The sequence below is a fragment of the Aspergillus welwitschiae genome (genome assembly GCF_003344945.1).
Source record: "Aspergillus welwitschiae strain CBS 139.54b unplaced genomic scaffold BDQ94scaffold_3, whole genome shotgun sequence".
In the NCBI taxonomy this organism is placed as follows: domain Eukaryota; kingdom Fungi; phylum Ascomycota; class Eurotiomycetes; order Eurotiales; family Aspergillaceae; genus Aspergillus; species Aspergillus welwitschiae.
In genome coordinates this window covers 621,977-639,590 of record NW_020798697.1, presented here as the reverse complement: position 1 = coordinate 639,590, position 17,614 = coordinate 621,977, and the positions used below count along the sequence as shown (strand labels likewise).

The 17,614-nt window shown below is 49.0% G+C and overlaps 6 protein-coding genes across 6 annotated transcripts; all 6 read right to left on the bottom strand.

The window, feature by feature from the left end:
- Positions 1-184: 184 nt before the first annotated feature.
- Positions 185-3,161, bottom strand: BDQ94DRAFT_135495 (1,4-alpha-glucan branching enzyme GLC3). The gene is made up of 8 exons (XM_026764680.1): positions 2,920-3,161; positions 2,726-2,850; positions 2,524-2,623; positions 2,356-2,468; positions 1,602-2,293; positions 1,214-1,549; positions 531-1,161; positions 185-464 (listed from the first exon to the last, which is right to left on the bottom strand). The coding sequence occupies exons 1-8, from the start codon at positions 2,972-2,974 to the stop codon at positions 438-440; spliced, it is 2,079 nt and encodes a 692-aa protein (XP_026631036.1). The 5' UTR covers positions 2,975-3,161; the 3' UTR covers positions 185-437.
- A 616-nt stretch (positions 3,162-3,777) lies between these two features.
- Positions 3,778-5,645, bottom strand: rhgB (putative extracellular rhamnogalacturonase; the record flags this gene model as incomplete). The annotated part of the gene is made up of 4 exons (XM_026770497.1): positions 3,778-4,586; positions 4,658-4,859; positions 4,915-4,953; positions 5,010-5,645. 4 exons carry the CDS (start codon positions 5,643-5,645, stop codon positions 3,778-3,780), a joined length of 1,686 nt encoding a protein of 561 aa, XP_026631035.1.
- Positions 5,646-5,765: 120 nt separating this feature from the next.
- BDQ94DRAFT_135490 (uncharacterized protein) lies at positions 5,766-6,686 on the bottom strand. Its single transcript, XM_026764679.1, has 3 exons — positions 6,282-6,686; positions 6,139-6,233; positions 5,766-6,060 (listed from the first exon to the last, which is right to left on the bottom strand). The coding sequence occupies exons 1-3, from the start codon at positions 6,311-6,313 to the stop codon at positions 5,849-5,851; spliced, it is 339 nt and encodes a 112-aa protein (XP_026631034.1). The 5' UTR covers positions 6,314-6,686; the 3' UTR covers positions 5,766-5,848.
- A 21-nt stretch (positions 6,687-6,707) lies between these two features.
- Positions 6,708-8,062, bottom strand: BDQ94DRAFT_135487 (uncharacterized protein). The gene is made up of 2 exons (XM_026764678.1): positions 6,994-8,062; positions 6,708-6,928 (listed from the first exon to the last, which is right to left on the bottom strand). The coding sequence occupies exon 1, from the start codon at positions 8,012-8,014 to the stop codon at positions 7,115-7,117; it is 900 nt and encodes a 299-aa protein (XP_026631033.1). The 5' UTR covers positions 8,015-8,062; the 3' UTR covers positions 6,708-6,928; positions 6,994-7,114.
- Positions 8,063-10,636: 2,574 nt separating this feature from the next.
- On the bottom strand, positions 10,637-13,293 carry BDQ94DRAFT_181406 (alpha-1,2-mannosidase family protein; the record flags this gene model as incomplete). Its single annotated transcript, XM_026773878.1, has 5 exons — positions 10,637-11,131; positions 11,219-11,985; positions 12,040-12,473; positions 12,532-13,073; positions 13,154-13,293. 5 exons carry the CDS (start codon positions 13,291-13,293, stop codon positions 10,675-10,677), a joined length of 2,340 nt encoding a protein of 779 aa, XP_026631032.1. The 3' UTR covers positions 10,637-10,674.
- Positions 13,294-15,422: 2,129 nt separating this feature from the next.
- Positions 15,423-16,614, bottom strand: BDQ94DRAFT_135483 (B3/B4 domain-containing protein). Its single transcript, XM_026764677.1, has one exon. The coding sequence runs from the start codon at positions 16,505-16,507 to the stop codon at positions 15,761-15,763; it is 747 nt and encodes a 248-aa protein (XP_026631031.1). The 5' UTR covers positions 16,508-16,614; the 3' UTR covers positions 15,423-15,760.
- Between the last annotated feature and the right edge of the window lie 1,000 nt (positions 16,615-17,614).

Here is a 17,614-nt window from a genome sequence, read left to right as displayed (position 1 = left end):
TGAAGCTCTGGTTTGAGGGGATTCATACTAAGTACCAGCAGGTATATCGCACTAGTATGTGCTAGTATTATGCGGAGGTGGCAGTATAGGTTGGGGTATGGCTTATTTTACTGTCAGGCTGCTTACTTACTAGTACTTACTACCTGGTAGTACTATGATCGTGTGTCACCGATAACTTACGGTGCGGTAATAAGGTGTGCTAACTGGTACTCTTTTCATATGAGAGACGATGAGACTGCAATATCATGATATAGAGTATCGAAGGAATAAATCACAGAGTGACATTATCTGACGCTACGGACTAACTTATAACAAAATGATCAGTGCTGCTTGCTTATCCACAAATCATCTCCCCCAGGGTCAATGCTGCAATTGTCTGAATCCAATGGCTTTAGTCGATGAGGAAGATCGAGAGATATACACGGGGATCGATCGACCTATAGGGTCTCTTCCAAGGCAAGAACCTATAGATGAACACAACTATATTAGCTTGCTATGTGTTGGATGGAAATGGACTCATTCGCACTTACCAATGCTGTTCGCGTAGGAAGATAGACCTGCAGATAATTGCTGCGCCCATTCCAGGGCAGGTCTGTAGTGAAGAAGCGCGTCTCCTTGAGATTGCGACCGAAACCACCAAACTCCTTGTCATCGGTGTCAAGTACGATTCTGTAGGTTCCGGCTTGCTCGACGCCCACTCTATAGTCCGTGAAGCTGTTTGAGGGATGAAAGTTAAAGATCCAGAGGAGGCCTGCACGTTCGAAGACAAGGACCTTGTCACCCTCGTGCTTCAGGCTGATGTATGCTTGTGGGGAATGAAGCCAGCCGTATTTCTCTTCGGTTAATTGCATGGCACGGTCGAAGTCGTTCAGGAACTTGTAGCGAAGGAGGTGGTCTTCCGTTAGGTTCAGTTGGCGACGTGCGTACCAGAATGAGTTGTTATTACCGGCACGAGGGAAGTCGAGCCATTCGGGATGACCGAATTCGTTACCTTCGAAGTTGAGATAACCCTCACCACCGAGTCCATGTGTAACTAGGCGGAGCATCTTGTGTAGAGCCATGCCTCTTTCAATAATGGGGGTGAACTTTGTCAACACGGACATGTGGGTGTACATCTCCTTGTCACAAAGCCACATCATGATGGTTTTGTCGCCAACAAGCCTGTCCGGATTCAGCTGTGGTCAAATAAATCAAGTTGAATAGATGGACTTACGCCTGATCATGACTCTCCGCGTAGGCGATCGTCTTCTCCCCGTGACGTCGGTTGACCAACGTGAAAGAGAGGTTGCCAATGTCCCATTCATCGTCCGACTTCTCCTTCAAGAGCTTGATGTACATGTCTGGAATTGCCATGGCAAGTCGGTAGTCAAATCCAACACCCCCAAGGGCGTGCGGCAAGCACAGTGCTGGCATTCCAGATACATCTTCTGCCACAGTTATACAGTCGGGATATAGACTGTGGAGCATTTCGTTGGCCAAGGTCAGGTACATCACACCCTCGCCATCTACCGAACCACCAAAGTACTCGTGATATCCGCCAGAAAAGCCACTATTGCGAAGTTAGTGTTGTAATGAAGAGATACAGGAGCCTGATCACGTACGTTCCTATCCCGTGATGGGTATAAAGCATACTTGTAACACCATCGAAACGGAAACCGTCAAACTTATATTCTTCCATCCAGAAGCGGAGATTGCTCAGGAGGAACCTCAGGACTTCATGGCTTCCGTAGTTGAACAGACGACTGTCCCAGAGTTCATGCTGACCCTTTCCCCCGGAGTGAAAGTAGAGATGGTCAGAGCCATCGAACATGTTCAGCCCGTCTAGGACATTTTTGGACGCATGACTGTGGACGACGTCAAGAAGCACCACCAAGCCCATGCTATGTGCTGTATCTACTAGCTCTTTCAGGTCTTCCGGCGTACCATAGCGACTGCTGGCCGCGAAGAAGCTATTGACCTGGTACCCGAAGCTGGCGTAGTAGGCATGCTCCATAATGGCCATAAGTTGGATTGCGTTGTACCCCAGATACTTGATGCGAGGTAGCATATTTGCAGTGAATTCTTTGTAAGTTGCGACTCTCGTTTCCGGAGAAGAAATACCCACGTGGGCCTCATAGATACGAAGGCTTTCGGGCCTCTTCGGGCGAGAATGTTTGAATTGATACCGCTCGGTTGCTGGAGGGTTCCAGAAGACCGACTCGTATGTCGGAGACACAGTAAGGTCTTGCACGACACGCTTGATCCATGCAGGGATTCGGTAGATTCGTTCTCCTTCGGGAGTGACCATAGTTATCTGCGAAGCGCAGCGATGTTAAAAACAAAACGCCCTGCCTATTTGACTCTAAACTCACTCACCTTGATTTTGCTGTCATGAGGGATCACCGGGACCCCATCCTTTGCTGGCAATGTGATCTCCCAGACACCGAAGCTATTCTTCGTCATCGGGTGGGCCGTGACATCCCAATTGTCTACCAGTCTCAGTAATGTTTCACCGGCTGATATCCTCCGCATAGCTAGACGTACTAAAATCCCCAACTAGCTCAGCCTCGACAGCGTTGGGTGCCCATTCTCTGTAAGTGATGTCCCCATTGGCGTTGACATTGAGGCCGTATCTCTCGTAGCCCTATCGGAAACGCCATGTCAGTTGGTGCTGGCCATTCCAAGTAACCCAGTTGGATGGTGTCAATCATTTCGAACAATAGTAGAAGAAAGATATGACACTTACCCTGCTAAACTTGTCCAACCCGCCCTCAGTTTCATTAATCGTCTTGACCCAGCTCTCTACGAACTGGAATCTCTGCTTCAGAGCATCCCGGAAGGGCTCAAGCCAAGGATCAAGCTGGATGACGCCTATGGAAACAATTAGATGAAGATAAGACAACGATGACAATCAAAACCGCTCAAACCAAACCAACTGACCTGTACCATCTGGAGGCGCCGATTGAAGGGCAGTTTGAGTTTCGGTAGAAGCCATGGAGAATGGATCGCCAGTGGCAGGAGATTAAGCTCTGGAAAGGGTGGACCGTAGGGATAGGATGGATAATACACAAACAAGTGAGGAATCTAGTCAACAGCGTCAAAACAGGATGGACTCATGAGAAAAACAAACAGGACGAGGTGGGGAATCTCAACCGATGGGAAAAGGTAGGAGGAGGTGGTTGAGGCCATGCGGGGGAAAGTCGAGGCCAAAGCTCCTCTTTCTTCCCTGTTGGTTTGCTGGGTTGCTGCTGCTACCCTCCCGCCGTGACATCACTGCAACCCCTGCTTCTAGACCTGGTCTGCCCAGCCCCTCTCCCCTCTCCCCTTATCTTTTTCTAGTCGGTCGCTTGCATTTCTCAACTTTGAATAACGTCCAATTAATCGAGGTGAGATACTGGTCATACAGCTTATTTTTGCATACATCTTGTTTGGAATGGTGTGAGTATCCGAGTTTCATTCGGTCGTGATAACGCGACAGCAGGAAGCTGAGCTTTGACTTCAGGTACGGAAACAGGTACCCGCCCTGCGCAGCAACCTAGGGGCCCGAGTGGTCTGAGGACTTGTCGGATTCATCGAAAGGGCTTCGCAGTAGGTAGGGGACACATCATAATGCAGTGCGACAATGTGTTTACAATAAGGCTCAAAACAACAACTATTCGAGGAGAAAATTAAAAATCACTATGTTACACAAAGCTTGCGCAGCAGCTGGTGAGATTTGAGCTACATACCAAGCTACTATAGATTTCCCCCCTACAATTCACAGCTACCAGCATATTCCGGATTATAGCAGGTTCGACTTTACACGTAGCAGACACCCTGCTCGCCCTGTTCGCCCTGTTCGCCCTGCTCACCCTGCTCACCCTGCTGGCCCTTCTCGCCGAATCCAGAAGCTCCGGTGGGACCCTGGGGAGAGTTTCCAGCACCACTGGGGGCAGCAAAGCTGGGAGCGGAGGTGGTAGACCCCTCCTGGGCACCCACAGCGGGGCTGGGGGCAATGGCAGCAGCGCTGGATACCACGGCGGAAGTGGCGGCGGGGATGCTCTCGCTAGGGGCGACAGCGCTGGGCACAGAAGCAGCAACGGAAGCGCTGCTGCTATGGACAGTGGCATGGCTGGCAATGGAAGAAGCAGCGGCAGTAGAAGCGCTGTTGGCCATCAGAGCACTGTAGGGGGTGGCACCCGGGTAGAAAGAGGTAGGGATGGTCGGGATGGGGATAGAGACAGTAGAGCCGAAGTCAGTGGTCAGATCGGCGGCCATGGAGGTCGCAGAGTAGCCCGAGGGAGCGGAGCTGACCGTAGAAGTGGTGGCCGAGTAAGAGACGTGGTCGTCGCTGTCCTGAAGGCAGAATCCGCTGCCATAAGCACTCTCACAAGAGTACCACTGAGTATCACCCTCCTCGGTCCACATGGCGAAGTCCTCAATGGTAATGTCGTAGCAAGGGGCACCATCAGCACAGATCACCTTGACAGGACCACGCTCAGCACCGTAAGCTTCGGTTCCCTTCCAGTTCTTCACGGTGATGTTGCTCAGCTGGACACCATCGCCGTCCACCGCGCTCATACTGGCCCAGTAGCTGTCAATATCCAGAGAGTAAGCGTTGCCGTGTCCTGTTTACGAACAGAAAGAGTCCTTGGTTAGTCCCATCAAGACCAATGGGTTTGCATAAGGTATTACTCACCGATGAAGTTCTCGAGGAGAACATTCTCGATGAAGCCGCTACCTCCATTGCTCTTGATCAACATCATGTTGTTCGAGCTCCAGGTGTAGATGTTGCGGTAAGTGATGTCGCTGACATTGGTATCAGAGCCAAACGAGCCCATACCACATCCACCACTCCAGTTGCAGTAGATGCTCTCAATGAGGATGTTCTTCGATGGGCTCTATTATTGATTGTTAGCCTGATGCTTCCTGCTGGCGCACTCATCATGGTCATACCTTGACTGTGACACACTCGTCCTTGTTCGTCACCTCGACCTATCGGACCAATCAATAACCTGTATACAGGAAACATTCTGCTCTTCGGTACTCACATCATGGACCCAGATGTTGTTACTCCAGACATCAATACCATCCAGACCACCATGGTTACCGCCGCGGATTGCCATGTTGTAGATTTCGCCATTGGTGCAAGTGTCGAGAGAGAAGTGGAAAGATGGAGAGTCAACCAGGATGAAATCGTGGACCGAGAAGTCCGTCACTTCATAGAGTCGCAGCAGACGAGGGCCGCTCCAGTTATCATCGGCATGGAACTCGTAGCCCAGGCCCTGCATGGCACCTTCGGAGGTGCTACTGAAAAGTTCGAAGTCGCTAGAGTGTTCGATATAGATCATGTTGCCGCCGTCCGTGCCAGTACGGTAGATGATTCCATCGATCTGCAGAGCCCATGCCTCACCACCGCTCAACCTCGCCCATGTGGAGAGAGCATAGTCACCAGAGGGGACATAGACGAGACCGCCAGACTTGCAGTCAGCGAAGGCAGATGCCAACGGCGCGCCCAGATCAGTAGACTTATCCGCCTTAGCACCGTAGTCCAAAACGTTGCAAGTCTTGGTAGCTGCCTTGGTGGACGCGGAAGTCAGCGGTCCCACGGAACCGGAGAGCTGCGCAGCAGCAAAGATGGGCGCCAGGCCCAGGAAAGAGAGAACAGAGAGCTTGTCGAGAAGCATGATGCTTCGTCGAGCTTGAAGGAAAGAAAGGAATGTGGGGGTTTACAAAAAAAAAAAGAGTGAAAGGAAGTGAGTCTAAGCACCCCTAAAGAATGAACATTGAGATATCTAACGAATCATGCCCACGGCAGGGGTCCCCAGGCGCTCTCTTTATAGGGAAACGCTATTCAAGCGCTCCTCTGACAGTAGTCTATTTCCCGCTGTCATCTTTCTATTTCTAGAACGTTTTGCCGGTGCCATACCGGAAACCTCTGACACGACCAGAGTGAACTAGATGAAGCTATCGACACTATTGCTGGAACCCACAAAACAATTTGCCTGGATGAGGAAGTAGCGGCGCAATCCAAAACATCGAAAGAGCGGGATCGATGCGCTATCTCCCGGTTGAGACTTGCTCCATGCTTAGGGCGTTTGTCTTAGATAATTTGAATGGGGCATTAGCCCCGCCTATCGACTCAAGTAGATTGAAGGGCTCAAGGGGGCATATATATACTGGGCAGTTCACTCCTGATCAGACCATCAGGCAGGCCTTGAGAGAGTATAGTAAGCGGAAGATGCAAGAGTCCTTTTGATGAATCTAATTGATAGCTGACGACTCAGTTAATATTGCTTAATCAAAGCGCAAGAATCTTTTACCAGTTGCCAAGCAGAAAATTTCGAGCTTCCATAGGGATTGCTGGGAATCCCCTCTCGCCTACCCCAACAGGGGTGGGAATTTCAATCTGAAACGCCCGAAGTCAAGACTAAGTCGATGGCCCGTAGCACTGATCAGGGGATTGGGCGGATACTCTCAATCGGAGCATAAGCTCTTAAATAAGGGTCTGTCATGCATGCTAAATTGCAATATAGTTTGTGATCTAAACGGATTTTGTTCGGATTTTTAAAGAGATAAGTTAGGCCAGCCCGGGTGATTGCCGGGCCCAATGCTGGAGGGTAGATACAGTTGAAGCCTTGTGGTTATTGAAAGGAAATGAGGTTCTCCTGCCGAGCGGTGGACTCGGCGCTAGTGACCCCCGTGCTTGCCGACCGGACTTGCTTGCCTCTTCGGAGTGTCGCCGGCCACATTGTGCGGTCACAAATGAGGCCTCCTCCTCTCTTCAGTCAGGCCCAGTGGCTATTGCGATTGTTTATTGAGAACGCTAACAGGTCAAGCACAGGGAAAAGAGATTGTTTTTATCGTTTCATGAAGTTCTATGATTAAATATATAGCCATGTCTGCCCGCCCCGCAACAGCATAATAGGCAACATGTGTTCGACAATACAGGGCGAAAATGAGTAGTAATGTACAATGAGGTTCTCGTTGCTATTCATTGCCGGCATTCAAACCAGGCTGACTCCCCAGAAAAAGAGTATATGCAAACCTGATGTGAAGGACATCACTGCAGACCACCGTAACTGTGCACCTGAAAGTTGAATGATTAGCATCGGCTCCTCCATCAGGCAACAACACAACGGAGAGCACTCACCATTTACAGGTTCTGACCAAGAGTCGCGACGACGCTGCCGACAGTAGTGCCAAGGGAGGGGAGGCCAAGGCCAGAGAGAAGAGAGGTGACGTCGGAAGACAGCTGAATGAGAAGGTAAGAGCCGTCCTGGCCGATGACGGTCAGGAGCTGCTCAACGGGAGTAGAGATGTCCTTGAGAAGGTCGCCAACGCTGCCGGCAGTCTTGACGATCTGTCCAACGGGAGTTCCAACGCTGGGGAGGTCAAGGTTGGTGAGGAGGGAGGCGACGGAGGGGCTGAGCTGGACGAGCAGGCGCTTAGAGTCGGAGCCGGTGACTTCGAGGACATCCTTGACCTTGGGAGCAAGGTCCTGAACGATCTTTCCATCGGCCGAGCGCTTAAGGTTCTCGCCAAGGGTGCCAACAATGGAGCCGACGGGGACACCAAGTTCGGGGAGCCCAAGACCGCTGAGAAGACCAGTGACCACAGGGTCGAGCTGGATCAGAAGAGCGCGACCGTCCTTATCGACAACAGTGAGAAGGCCGTCAACGACCTTGCCGACATCTTGGACAAGGTCGCCAACGGACGCAGCGGTCTTAATAATGGTACCCACGGAGGATCCAAGGCCAGGCAGACCCAGGCCGGACAGGAGGCTGGCAACCTCGGGGCTCAGTTGGACGAGGAGCTTCTTGGCGTCAGCGCCAGTAACAGTCAGGACCTGGTTGACACCGTTGCCAGCATCCTGGACAATGTGGCCGGTGGCGCCGGCACTGGCACTGGCACTGGGGGTGGAGATGACGTTGCTGGAGACGGAACCAATGTTCACAGTCTTGGTGACCTCAGAGACACCAGGAACACCACCGGTAGGGGCGGCGATGGCCGAGGTGGCCAGAGCAGCAAAGAGAGTGATAAAGGAGGCCTTCATTGTCCTTGGTGGTATCTAAGAAAGGAGAATGGAAGAGAAAGAATAGACTTTGGTATGTTCTTGTGGGATCTGGTAAAGAATGACAGTAGTGGGCTTTGGTAAGGAACGAATGATGCGCTGCTGATGAGAAGAAAGAGGCGTTCTCGAGACGAAGAAAGCCTGCTCTTATATCCCATCGTCGCACGAGTGATCATCACTATTTCCTATCCTTTTGAGACCCTTAGTAGCTGGGACGTATTGCAACTAGCTGGCGGGTCAACTCTCTGTGCTAAGTTGTAATAGCACTGGTAAGGATAGCAAGGGCGTATGCGTGATGGACGTAGCGTTGCTGGGTTGTGGAGACAGCTACTTACGAGCTTGGTCGATGTTCGATCGTCCCTTCAGGCCATGCAAACCGCATGGCGACGATCAGGCGTATACAGTAGGACTGTTTGATCATGTGGGCTCCACTGTTGCTTTGTGGGCCTGCAGCTAGGCAGTTAAGATTTTGCTATTGAAATCACCATGCTGTAGACTGACTTACTGTTGCCATTCCCCGATGCCCGTCGAATGAATATCACCGGCAAGGCAGTGAGCCACACGAGCCGTGAACGTTGTCTGCCCAATCGGCAGCCACCCTGATCCGCTGATTGGCGTTGAAGGAGCATAAAGCCACCGGGACATTTATCGCCACTGCCATGAGGATCTGCAGCCTCATCTTACTACTTCGTAGTAGTGTTCAATTACTGGTACCCATGCATTGCTGTTAGTCTTCCATATCCAGTAATAGTACACATACTATTGGTACTCGCTCTTACTAACGACGTTGAAATGTGAGCACGTCATGTCTGAGACCATGTCGGGTCCCTGTCGATCCAAAACCTCTCATGGAAGAGTGATAAAGGGGGCGTAGATTCAGGAATAAACCCTCGTATTGCTTTTTCTCTGCTTGAAGTTGCATTTCGCATAGGGTACGACTATTTGCAGTCTATCTTGCTTTAGGTAATAACGGCCATGCATATTTCCATGCATGCATGCATGCAGGCAAGTCGGTGGCCAGCCAAGCGCAAACGCAAATTCGACGCCGGGGAGATGCGATATTACCGCTAGTGAGACGCACATAAGTTCGACAATACTTCCATTTCCAGCCATTGAAATTTATCCGTTAATGACTCCTCAAAGTGTCTTTTGAGGGCCCCGCATACAACACATGGTCGGGATAGTATGCCTTACCTGGTAGTATGCTAACCGCGCTAGATCTGTGGTTTTTACCTCTCAGAAGCTGCAGTCGCAGCTCTTCCGGACATGATCACTGCAGTGGAAGTATTTTAAATACTGGCAATTGCATCTTGGGGATGCAGCTGGTACGGCGACTGCATATGCATCTGCACCACAGATCGTGAGGGTGATTGACTTTACTAGTGGCTCGATTCTATAGAAATTTGAGTTTGTCCTCCCGCTGTAATGTTGTCTGGAAACGCATTTCATTTGTGAATCTTGCCGATAAACGCGAGATGGAGACAAGCCGTGTGGGCTTCATACGTATCCTGCGGTGATGCAAGGCTGCATGGAGTCAGGGACACAGTGGCTGGTGACGACGCGAAAGCATTGCGCACTTCGTAGAATAAAACTGGATTTTGAACGCAGGGAGTGAACTTCGTCCGTTGAATACCGAACATGCAACAAGAACATTGGAGTTGAGGATCTTGGTAGCCAACCTCATCTTCGACATTCCAGTCAGGGGAATGAGGGGAAGTCAACCGAGCGCTCCTATGGAACGGTTCTTCCGGGAGATGATTCCATATAGTCCCTGGAAAGGCTGGTTAGCCAGCCCACCACGTGGAACTCGTTCCACAGATGGCAGCAGACTCCTAAACAAGAAGAATTTGCCACTCAGGTACACAGCGGGAATTCCAACTGTGTACCGTGATCAACAAGGTCTAAGGAGAAGTGACGGCCCATCTGGTGGAGGTAGGGCGATCGTTGTTTGGTTTCGCATGTCGCAACTTGCAAGGCCATGAGGAAGATACACAGGTATTACACTAGACGATACACCGGATACTTCCCCGTTGGTGGCAAGTTGGCGTAAGGAGAACGTCCCGGTGGGGCCCACTATTGTAAGCATACTGTATTGCCGGGGAATAAGTCCCAGCTTCCCCCTTTTGGTAGGTGGACGGTATGCCTTCAGTTCAACTGCGACGCAAATAGTTCTGGCCTTGATCCCTGGTACTCGCAGAACCTTAAGTTACTCAACCACCTCAGTTGTTCCCAATCCACTTTCACGAGCAAAAATGGCTCCTAGCTCTTCCGTCTTGTCCCGCGACCTTTGAGAATACTGTCATCGAAATAACGATCAACGTGATCGTCACCATGGAGTAACTGTTCTTGCTACTGACTGAGGGCCAGAAAAAGCCTGTTCCGACGTCTAATGGCCTATGGAGTATCTACATCTCCAGCAGTTTCAGGTTTTACGGGGATGCACAGACGATACATCACCATCCCCTTTGATTATGGAGCCTCGAATATCCTCATCTCAGTTGCACAGTGGTGTCCCCTGAGCTGAAGTGTGTAAGAGCATGTGCAAGGTGGAATCTTCCCGGGTAAACACGGATAGGTCATCATTATCATTAAGTGATTTACTTACAGGCTAAAGCGAAAACCTGCGCATGCGCGACTTTTCACTAGGAAGCTGGACTTGGTGGTAGCTCCCCTGTGAACCAGTCACTTGCGGTCGCCCCCAGCTCGAAGTCCAGTGTTCCTCCTTGGGCAAAGATGTCGTCCCATGTCAACCAGTTCTTCTTCCAGTCTTTTCCGTTCACGCGAAGACTTTGCACATAGATATTACCGCCTCCGTTTCCATCACCGCCACTCGAACTGACGTTCAGTTTCTTACCACCCCCGAGGTCAATGACAAGCGAGTCAAACCAAGGAGAGTGGATCAAAAAGGTCGACTGTCCTGTCACCGGATACAGTCCGATCATATTCCACAATATCCAAGTCTGCATAGCTCCGGCATCGCTGTTACCGGGGAGGCCAGACACGCTAGTACCATAATAGGATTTCGCAATATCACGCGATCGGAAAACAGACAAGTCCTGCCGGTCGATATAGTGATAAAGATAAGGGACGTTGAACATACTGGACCAAATGGGTTTTATTAGCCGATTTCCTCTGCAAGAGAAAGGCCCGCAAAAGCATGAAGCCAGGCGGTAAAGGACGACTTACGGTTCGTTTGTAGGATCGAAAATGATACCGCTGGAACCGCTGGCCCCTTCAGTGAACATGATGTTCAGCCGGTCGAGAACGGTTTGATTTCCGCCCATCTTTTCAATCATTGTCTTCATATCATGAATGCTCGCCCAAGAGTAGGCCCATGAGCTGGCTTCGTAGTAAGGGTCTCCCCAATAGCCGCTGTCATTCAGTGGGTCAGTCTCGATGAACCCAGACTCATTCCGAGGGACGACAAAGCCGGAGAATCCCAGCGATGTCTGGTTGGCATTCCAATGGTTTCTCCAATTTCTGGAACGGTTCAGGTACTTCTCCGCATCGTCAGTCTTCCCAAGCCCTGATGCTACCTGATACAATCCAAAGTCATTGCATGAATATTCCACTGCCCGTGTGACAGCACGGCTAAATCTGGGCGTGATATAGCCCAAGCTGAGCCAGTCTGGCAATGCACCTCTTCCTTCTTTTGTGGAGGAATCAGGAGCCTGAGGGTCGACTGGATCGTTGGGAGGAGTCACTTCTGCGTCTTTGACCATGGCCTTATAGCCATCTTCCCAATTTACCGCACCGCGCACGCCCTTGACATAGGCATCAGCCAGAATATTGTCCGCATTCGAGCCACCCTGTGTACGACCGTTGTAATTAGAGGACCGGGCATCGGGCATGTAGCCCTCGAATCGCCAGATGTCAATAAGCGACCGGATCTGTTCTTCATATGCGGCGGGTTGCAACACCTGCATGAGAGCAGTAGAGCAGCGAAAAAGATCCTGCGAACCGAATAAGCGATACAGTGTCATTATATTTGTTATCCAATCACTTACCCAGTAGGTGAATATGTCCTCATAGTAAGGTTCCTGGGATGTCCATTGGGGGTTCTCTCCTGTTTGGTTGGTGGGGATCAGGTGCATGAAGTAGAGAGACGTATATAGTAGCGTGAGAGTTGTTTCGTTCGTGTTGGTTGTGGTGACTTTCGACAAGACTTTCGTCTCCCACTCGGACTGAGCATCGTCCACGACCGACTGAAATTCCTTGTCTTCCGGTATTTCATCTTCAACATTCTGACAGGCCTTTTCCGTGGAGATCCACGAGATTCCCACGCGAGACGTAACTACAGCATCTTTGAAGGTAAAGAGACCCCCAACTCGTGTTGAACCTGAAGAAGACGACGCAAAGCCGCTATGTTGCTCAACGCTTCCACCCGCATCAGTTCCAACATAGGTTTTGTTGCTGACGGGCGCGGCATCGAAATGGCCACCTGGGTAAAGTCAGCTAAACCTGCTGTGATATGGCGTATACGTTGACAAGGGGCTTACAGAAGTAGATGGACCAATCGGGGGAACGGTTCCAGCCGTTGTCGTACACGCCGTGGCCTTCATAATGCCCGTCCGGAAAGATGGTGATGTTACCACCTTTGTATCCCTGGCTAAGTCCCATTCCCCGGTACGACGGTAGGACATGCGAAACATCAACCAAGACGTTACCATCCGAGCCGTTCGGAAAAGTGTACTGATAGATTCCTGCATGGGCAGATGCGCTCAGCTCCACGACCGTTCCTTCAGCGGTCTGCGCCTTATAGTAGCCCACTGATGCTTCATCTGCGCCTGACCGGCCGATAGTTATGTTGGACAGCGGATTGCTGATATTTCCAATTAAAGGGAGTTGGGAGACAGTCCCATACTTAGGTGCTCCTCCCGTGCCCTGCTCATGCATCATGCTGAACCCCGAAAAATTGCCATTGGGCAAATATCCCGAATAAGAGTCTGTCCCGGAGACATATAAATCGGGTCCTAGCTTCACCACCCCAAACGGACGAGCAACCCCAGGGAAGTCATTGCCACCACTCTGTGTTCCCAAGCTTGCTCATGGTTAGGCTTGCGACATTTTACCATTCAGCAGGTGTGCTGAATCATGACCGATTCTCGAGATAGCACTTACAATAAATCCACATGGGAAGTCAAGTTTGCAGCGCGGGCAGCTGGCTCAAGTAGACTCAAGATCAGCATGGTGTACCAACTCGCCATGGCTAATCTAGCACAGCGGAAAGCAGCTGAGAAACGAATCGTCGAACCACCCATATCGAAAGGATATACAAAATATATATCCCAAGAACCAGTACTAGGTACGGCAAGTGGCGGCTCTCAATGGGAACTCTCCTGTGGTTACCAGTGCTATCAATTTAGTTCAGTTCAAAAACGAGTGTGTGAGATCCCAGGTCCAGCGGGGATCCAGATTGGTTTGTCGACAACAGTGACTGGACGGTTGAAGGGATGGGTCACCTCTAGTGGTGAGTCTTTAGCCCACTGGGCGCATAGGGATCCAGCACATGCCATGATCACCGGTGGTGAGTATTGACCGCTAGCCGCCAACGGGCCAGGAAGCAAGGATGGGATAGCCCCAGTTATGTACATCCATGGTCTGCAGCTTGATTGGTATCTATCTAACGAGCCCTGTCACACGGGGACCGGCACTCTCGAGTCCACATTATCAGGTCCGCCTGCGGTTACAGTGGCTATACTAGTTACACAGGTGGACACATTCCAATTATTGTTGGTATGTCTCCTTCAGAGGACTGGGCCAAGGCACGGGGCAAGGGAGGGGAAAAAAAGGACCACATTCAGTAAGTGCAGTGAAGAATAAGAAAGTGTGCTGCATAATCGAGTTTAGTGTATGAGATCGGAATAAGATATAGGAGCGCAAGATTCAGCCGATGGACCTGTCCGGATGATGGATACATCACGGTGAGTGACAGCCAGTCATGAGCCCCAAAAGAGCACATGCCCCAAAGGTCATTCTTCACTAGGGCATCACCCATCCCCGTCGTGCCGATCAAGCGGACCCGGAGCATTTCTCGTTCATAATCAGATAAGTTAGCACTTGTGTAAAGAGTTTGGGAGACACTGAATCGTGGTTGCAAGGCAGACCTGCAAATTGTGCCTGGGCGCTTGATTTGTTGTTTGCTCCCTGGGCCCAATTATCGGGCAGATCATTTCAGCCAATGATTTCTCCACATGCCTCGGCGTTCAGGGGTCCATCTTTTGAGTGATTTCATTGGCTGCTGTTAGTAGCGGGTCATCTGGTGCCTTAATCTTATGTAATCTTAGCTTTCGCGCAGCACGGTCAGGTGATTTTGCTTCTTTCTACATGTGGTCTTATGAACAGGCTGTGTAACGGCCCGGAAAACCTCACATTCACCTAAAGCTTATAAGTGATGCGCGTTCTGAGGTTAGCAGCTCAAAATTCTAGTCTTTTACCGGATAGCCAAGTGGTTTAGGTCTGGAGTATTCACTCTGGAAGCGCACCAGACTGAATCCTGACAACGGCCTGACTGGATGAGGAAGTAGGTTGCAAGTGGTTTGCTTAAGTTGTCTAATTGGATTAAGACTGTTAATGGATCTTTAGGATCTAGTATATGCGAGTAAAATGGTGAACAAAATATACATAGTCTGTATACAGTCCACCACAACTTATTAGTCCAAGAAACAATACTTTTTGAATAGTCTACATATTGTTAGAAATGAGGTCTAACAGAGATGCTTAGTGTATATATACCGCAGTTCGGCAGTACTTCGCGAGTAAAGCGAATAATTGAGGGTCTTTTTACCTACGTGGGAGCATGAACCGAACACATATGAGCCGTTGTCCTCTCCAAGTCCAACAATCCATGTCTTATCTTATTCATTACCTAGATAATAACATAGGGCCATGAATCTAAATACAGTGAATTAGAGAAAAACTTACTAGATATATCTGCTATTAGACATGGCAAGGCTTTCCTGAAGGACTCGGGATTTCTAGGCTTGGCTCAGCCATAAGCTGAATCTGAATCTGCTGATTAAGACCTATGAGCTTAGTTAAATGTATATTTTAACCTTGCTTATGAAACTTTAAGTTTTGTATATGCTACATATGCCTTTCATATCAGAATGATTGTATTTGAAAGATAAAGATAACTAATTATAAGTTTGAGCAGATAGACAGATACTAAAATCTATCTATATCTATTTGAACTATTATGCATTCAGTCGATATATAGAAGAATGTACATCTACTTATTTTCTTAGATAGAATATAGTAAACTATCATAGTATAACACTATAACTATACTAATCTAAAAACAGACTACTGTTAGATATAAGATAAAACCATAAAAAAAGGCATAGTTAGTCTATATACAGTTAGAGTCCATAAGAATATATAAACTTTTGCTAAACTATACTAGAAATCTATTCTATACAAAGTCCCCATATGTAAATGAAATCGCATATGCAATGTAGTACCCCAGTGGGCTGGGGGTCACGGCCCCACATCAAATGTTGGTAGCATTTAGCAGAAACAAAGCGGGTTGGTGGGAAGGCCAAAGGAGGCGGACAGAGAAATGGGTAAAAAGTCATCCCTGATGATTATCTGCAAATGAATAAAAGGTGGTCCTCATCCGCATGAACCATCCAACATCCTGACAGAAGGCATAGCCTTTTCGATATAGAATTGGGATTGTTCTTCCATGTCATTCAACGCCCACGAATATGCAGCACCATTCTCATATCAAGCCTTGACATCATCGTTCATTTCCGCTGATCGAATAATGCGGCAGGTTGTCTGAACCTCTGGAGAAAGGCTTTTTAATGCCGATGCAAGCTCATCGGCAGCCTGGACCAAAGAATCATCAGAAAGAGGCTCCAGCGCATCCAGAATGAATAAAACGCGGCTGGTCTCATCAGTCAGGGCAGTCCGTGGGCCCTGCCGCCAATTCCAGCGGCGACAAGTGATACCAGTGTTGTCACACCAAATAGGTTCCCCAGGCGCAGCGAGCTCCGATTTGGGTTCCCCACCAGAAAAGGTTTCGAATGGCTCCTGGCCAGTAGCACGGATCAGGAACGGTGATCCATCGTATTTATCGAGGTCTTCGCCACCCAGGGGAATTTGGTGTTTGACTGAAATGGCGTTGTAGATGTCTGTCAATCTATTGACCCGCGGCAAGCCACCATCTGCACGACGTGTCAAGGATTCGAGGCTGTTGCGTGTTTTTTGAGGTTTGGCCCCAAATGCTTTATATGCATCTCTCCATGCCGCAATATGCGGAAAGTCAGTGATGGAGGAGTGTTTCGATAGTAGTTCTTGCACACAAGTTTCGGCTTCTCGTAGAAGAACCTCGCTGGAAGCATCGCTAGCACCCGGAGGAATATTCTCAACAACCATCAAAAGAGCGCGATAGTCCGGCCGGAGTTTGAAGATTTCCGGCGCTATCCGCGCGGCTTGAAGCAGCTCATGAGGGGATGTCGTAACTCCCATTATATAGTATGAAGGCGCTGGATTGTCTGAACAGAGAAGAAGGTATTTATGCAGAACAATGAAATGTACTCATAGAATCAGAAATTATTTCTAGATGAGTATTGCAAATTAAACCTCAGAGTTCAGACTATTTTCAAGGATATCGTGCCTTTTATACTCGTAGGTTGACATAAATTGCCTCTTCGGCGGGCCGATTGCTGGAAGTACTATATTAGGCAGTCTTTGTAGCAAATTATCTTGGTAGGATCCGTTATAATTGGTTGTTACATTGCCCCACCCCAAACAACTTCCTATTTGAGGTTAGCGTATCCATTTGTATGAACCCTTCGCTCGTGCAAAAGATTTTGTCATTCGAGATAAAATGTTATGTTTCTACTATGCAAGCCTTGGGGATGAGTAATTAAAGTGAAAAATTATAGTCTAACTTAGCTATTAGACCGGTGGCGAAATATAGTTGATGATCTCCCGACTTATAGTATAGAGCCTGACTTTGATATGATCCCGAGGGGTTACAACATCGCTAGCTGACCCGATCCCGATCTATTACATTATCTTATTATAAGAATTGTATTCCTGATCATCTAGTATAAATTGGCTTACGAAAAAGACACAAGAATACAGAACCGCATTCTGAAGTGACATATGTACTGCGAGAGATTGAGAGAGTTTTTGGCCAATATCTTGTAAGATATAATAGTACTCGAAGAAGATTAGGAAGACGGTGATGCTTTCTCACCACTAAACAACCAACAAGATCATGGCTTCTTCTACTTACGGGGCCTACGTAGAATGCTTCTTGATCCCGGTAAAACCCAGAGCCTTACTCGGGATATCGGAAATACTTCACGGATATAGCTTCGGCTTCTATGGGTTGAGACAGTAATGTCTAGATAAGCGTACACCTTGACAGCCTTATGATAAAGACGATGTATCATTCGAAGTTTCTTCCTACCACAATACACAAAGCTCAGCTGTTTGGCTTTGATGAGTGCTAATAGTTCTGGTGTTAAGCTTACGCGCAATAATATTGACGAGGTTCTGTTCTTTCGGTCTGATGATGGGCTATTATGTGTGTGTTGATGGTGTTCAAAAAAACTTATCCGCCTT

Bases quoted from the DNA above. Each gene is read 5' to 3' on its own strand.
- BDQ94DRAFT_135495 (XM_026764680.1), bottom strand. From the start codon at position 2,974: ATGGCTTCTACCGAAACTCAAACTGCCCTTCAATCGGCGCCTCCAGAT. The intron at 2,851-2,919 runs GTCAGTTGGTTT...TTGTTTCCATAG, and splicing joins GGCGCCTCCAGATGGTACAG to GCGTCATCCAGCTTGATCCT. The intron at 1,550-1,601 runs GTACGTGATCAG...ACTTCGCAATAG, and splicing joins ACCCATCACGGGATAGGAAC to TGGCTTTTCTGGCGGATATC.
- BDQ94DRAFT_135490 (XM_026764679.1), bottom strand. From the start codon at position 6,313: ATGGAAGCTCGAAATTTTCTGCTTGGCAACTG. The intron at 6,234-6,281 runs GTAAAAGATTCT...CTGAGTCGTCAG, and splicing joins AATTTTCTGCTTGGCAACTG to CTATCAATTAGATTCATCAA. The intron at 6,061-6,138 runs GTATATATATGC...AAATTATCTAAG, and splicing joins GATCAGGAGTGAACTGCCCA to ACAAACGCCCTAAGCATGGA.
- BDQ94DRAFT_135487 (XM_026764678.1), bottom strand. From the start codon at position 8,014: ATGAAGGCCTCCTTTATCACTCTCTTTGCTGCTCTGGCCACCTCGGCC.
- BDQ94DRAFT_135483 (XM_026764677.1), bottom strand. From the start codon at position 16,507: ATGGGAGTTACGACATCCCCTCATGAGCTGCTTCAAGCCGCGCGGATA.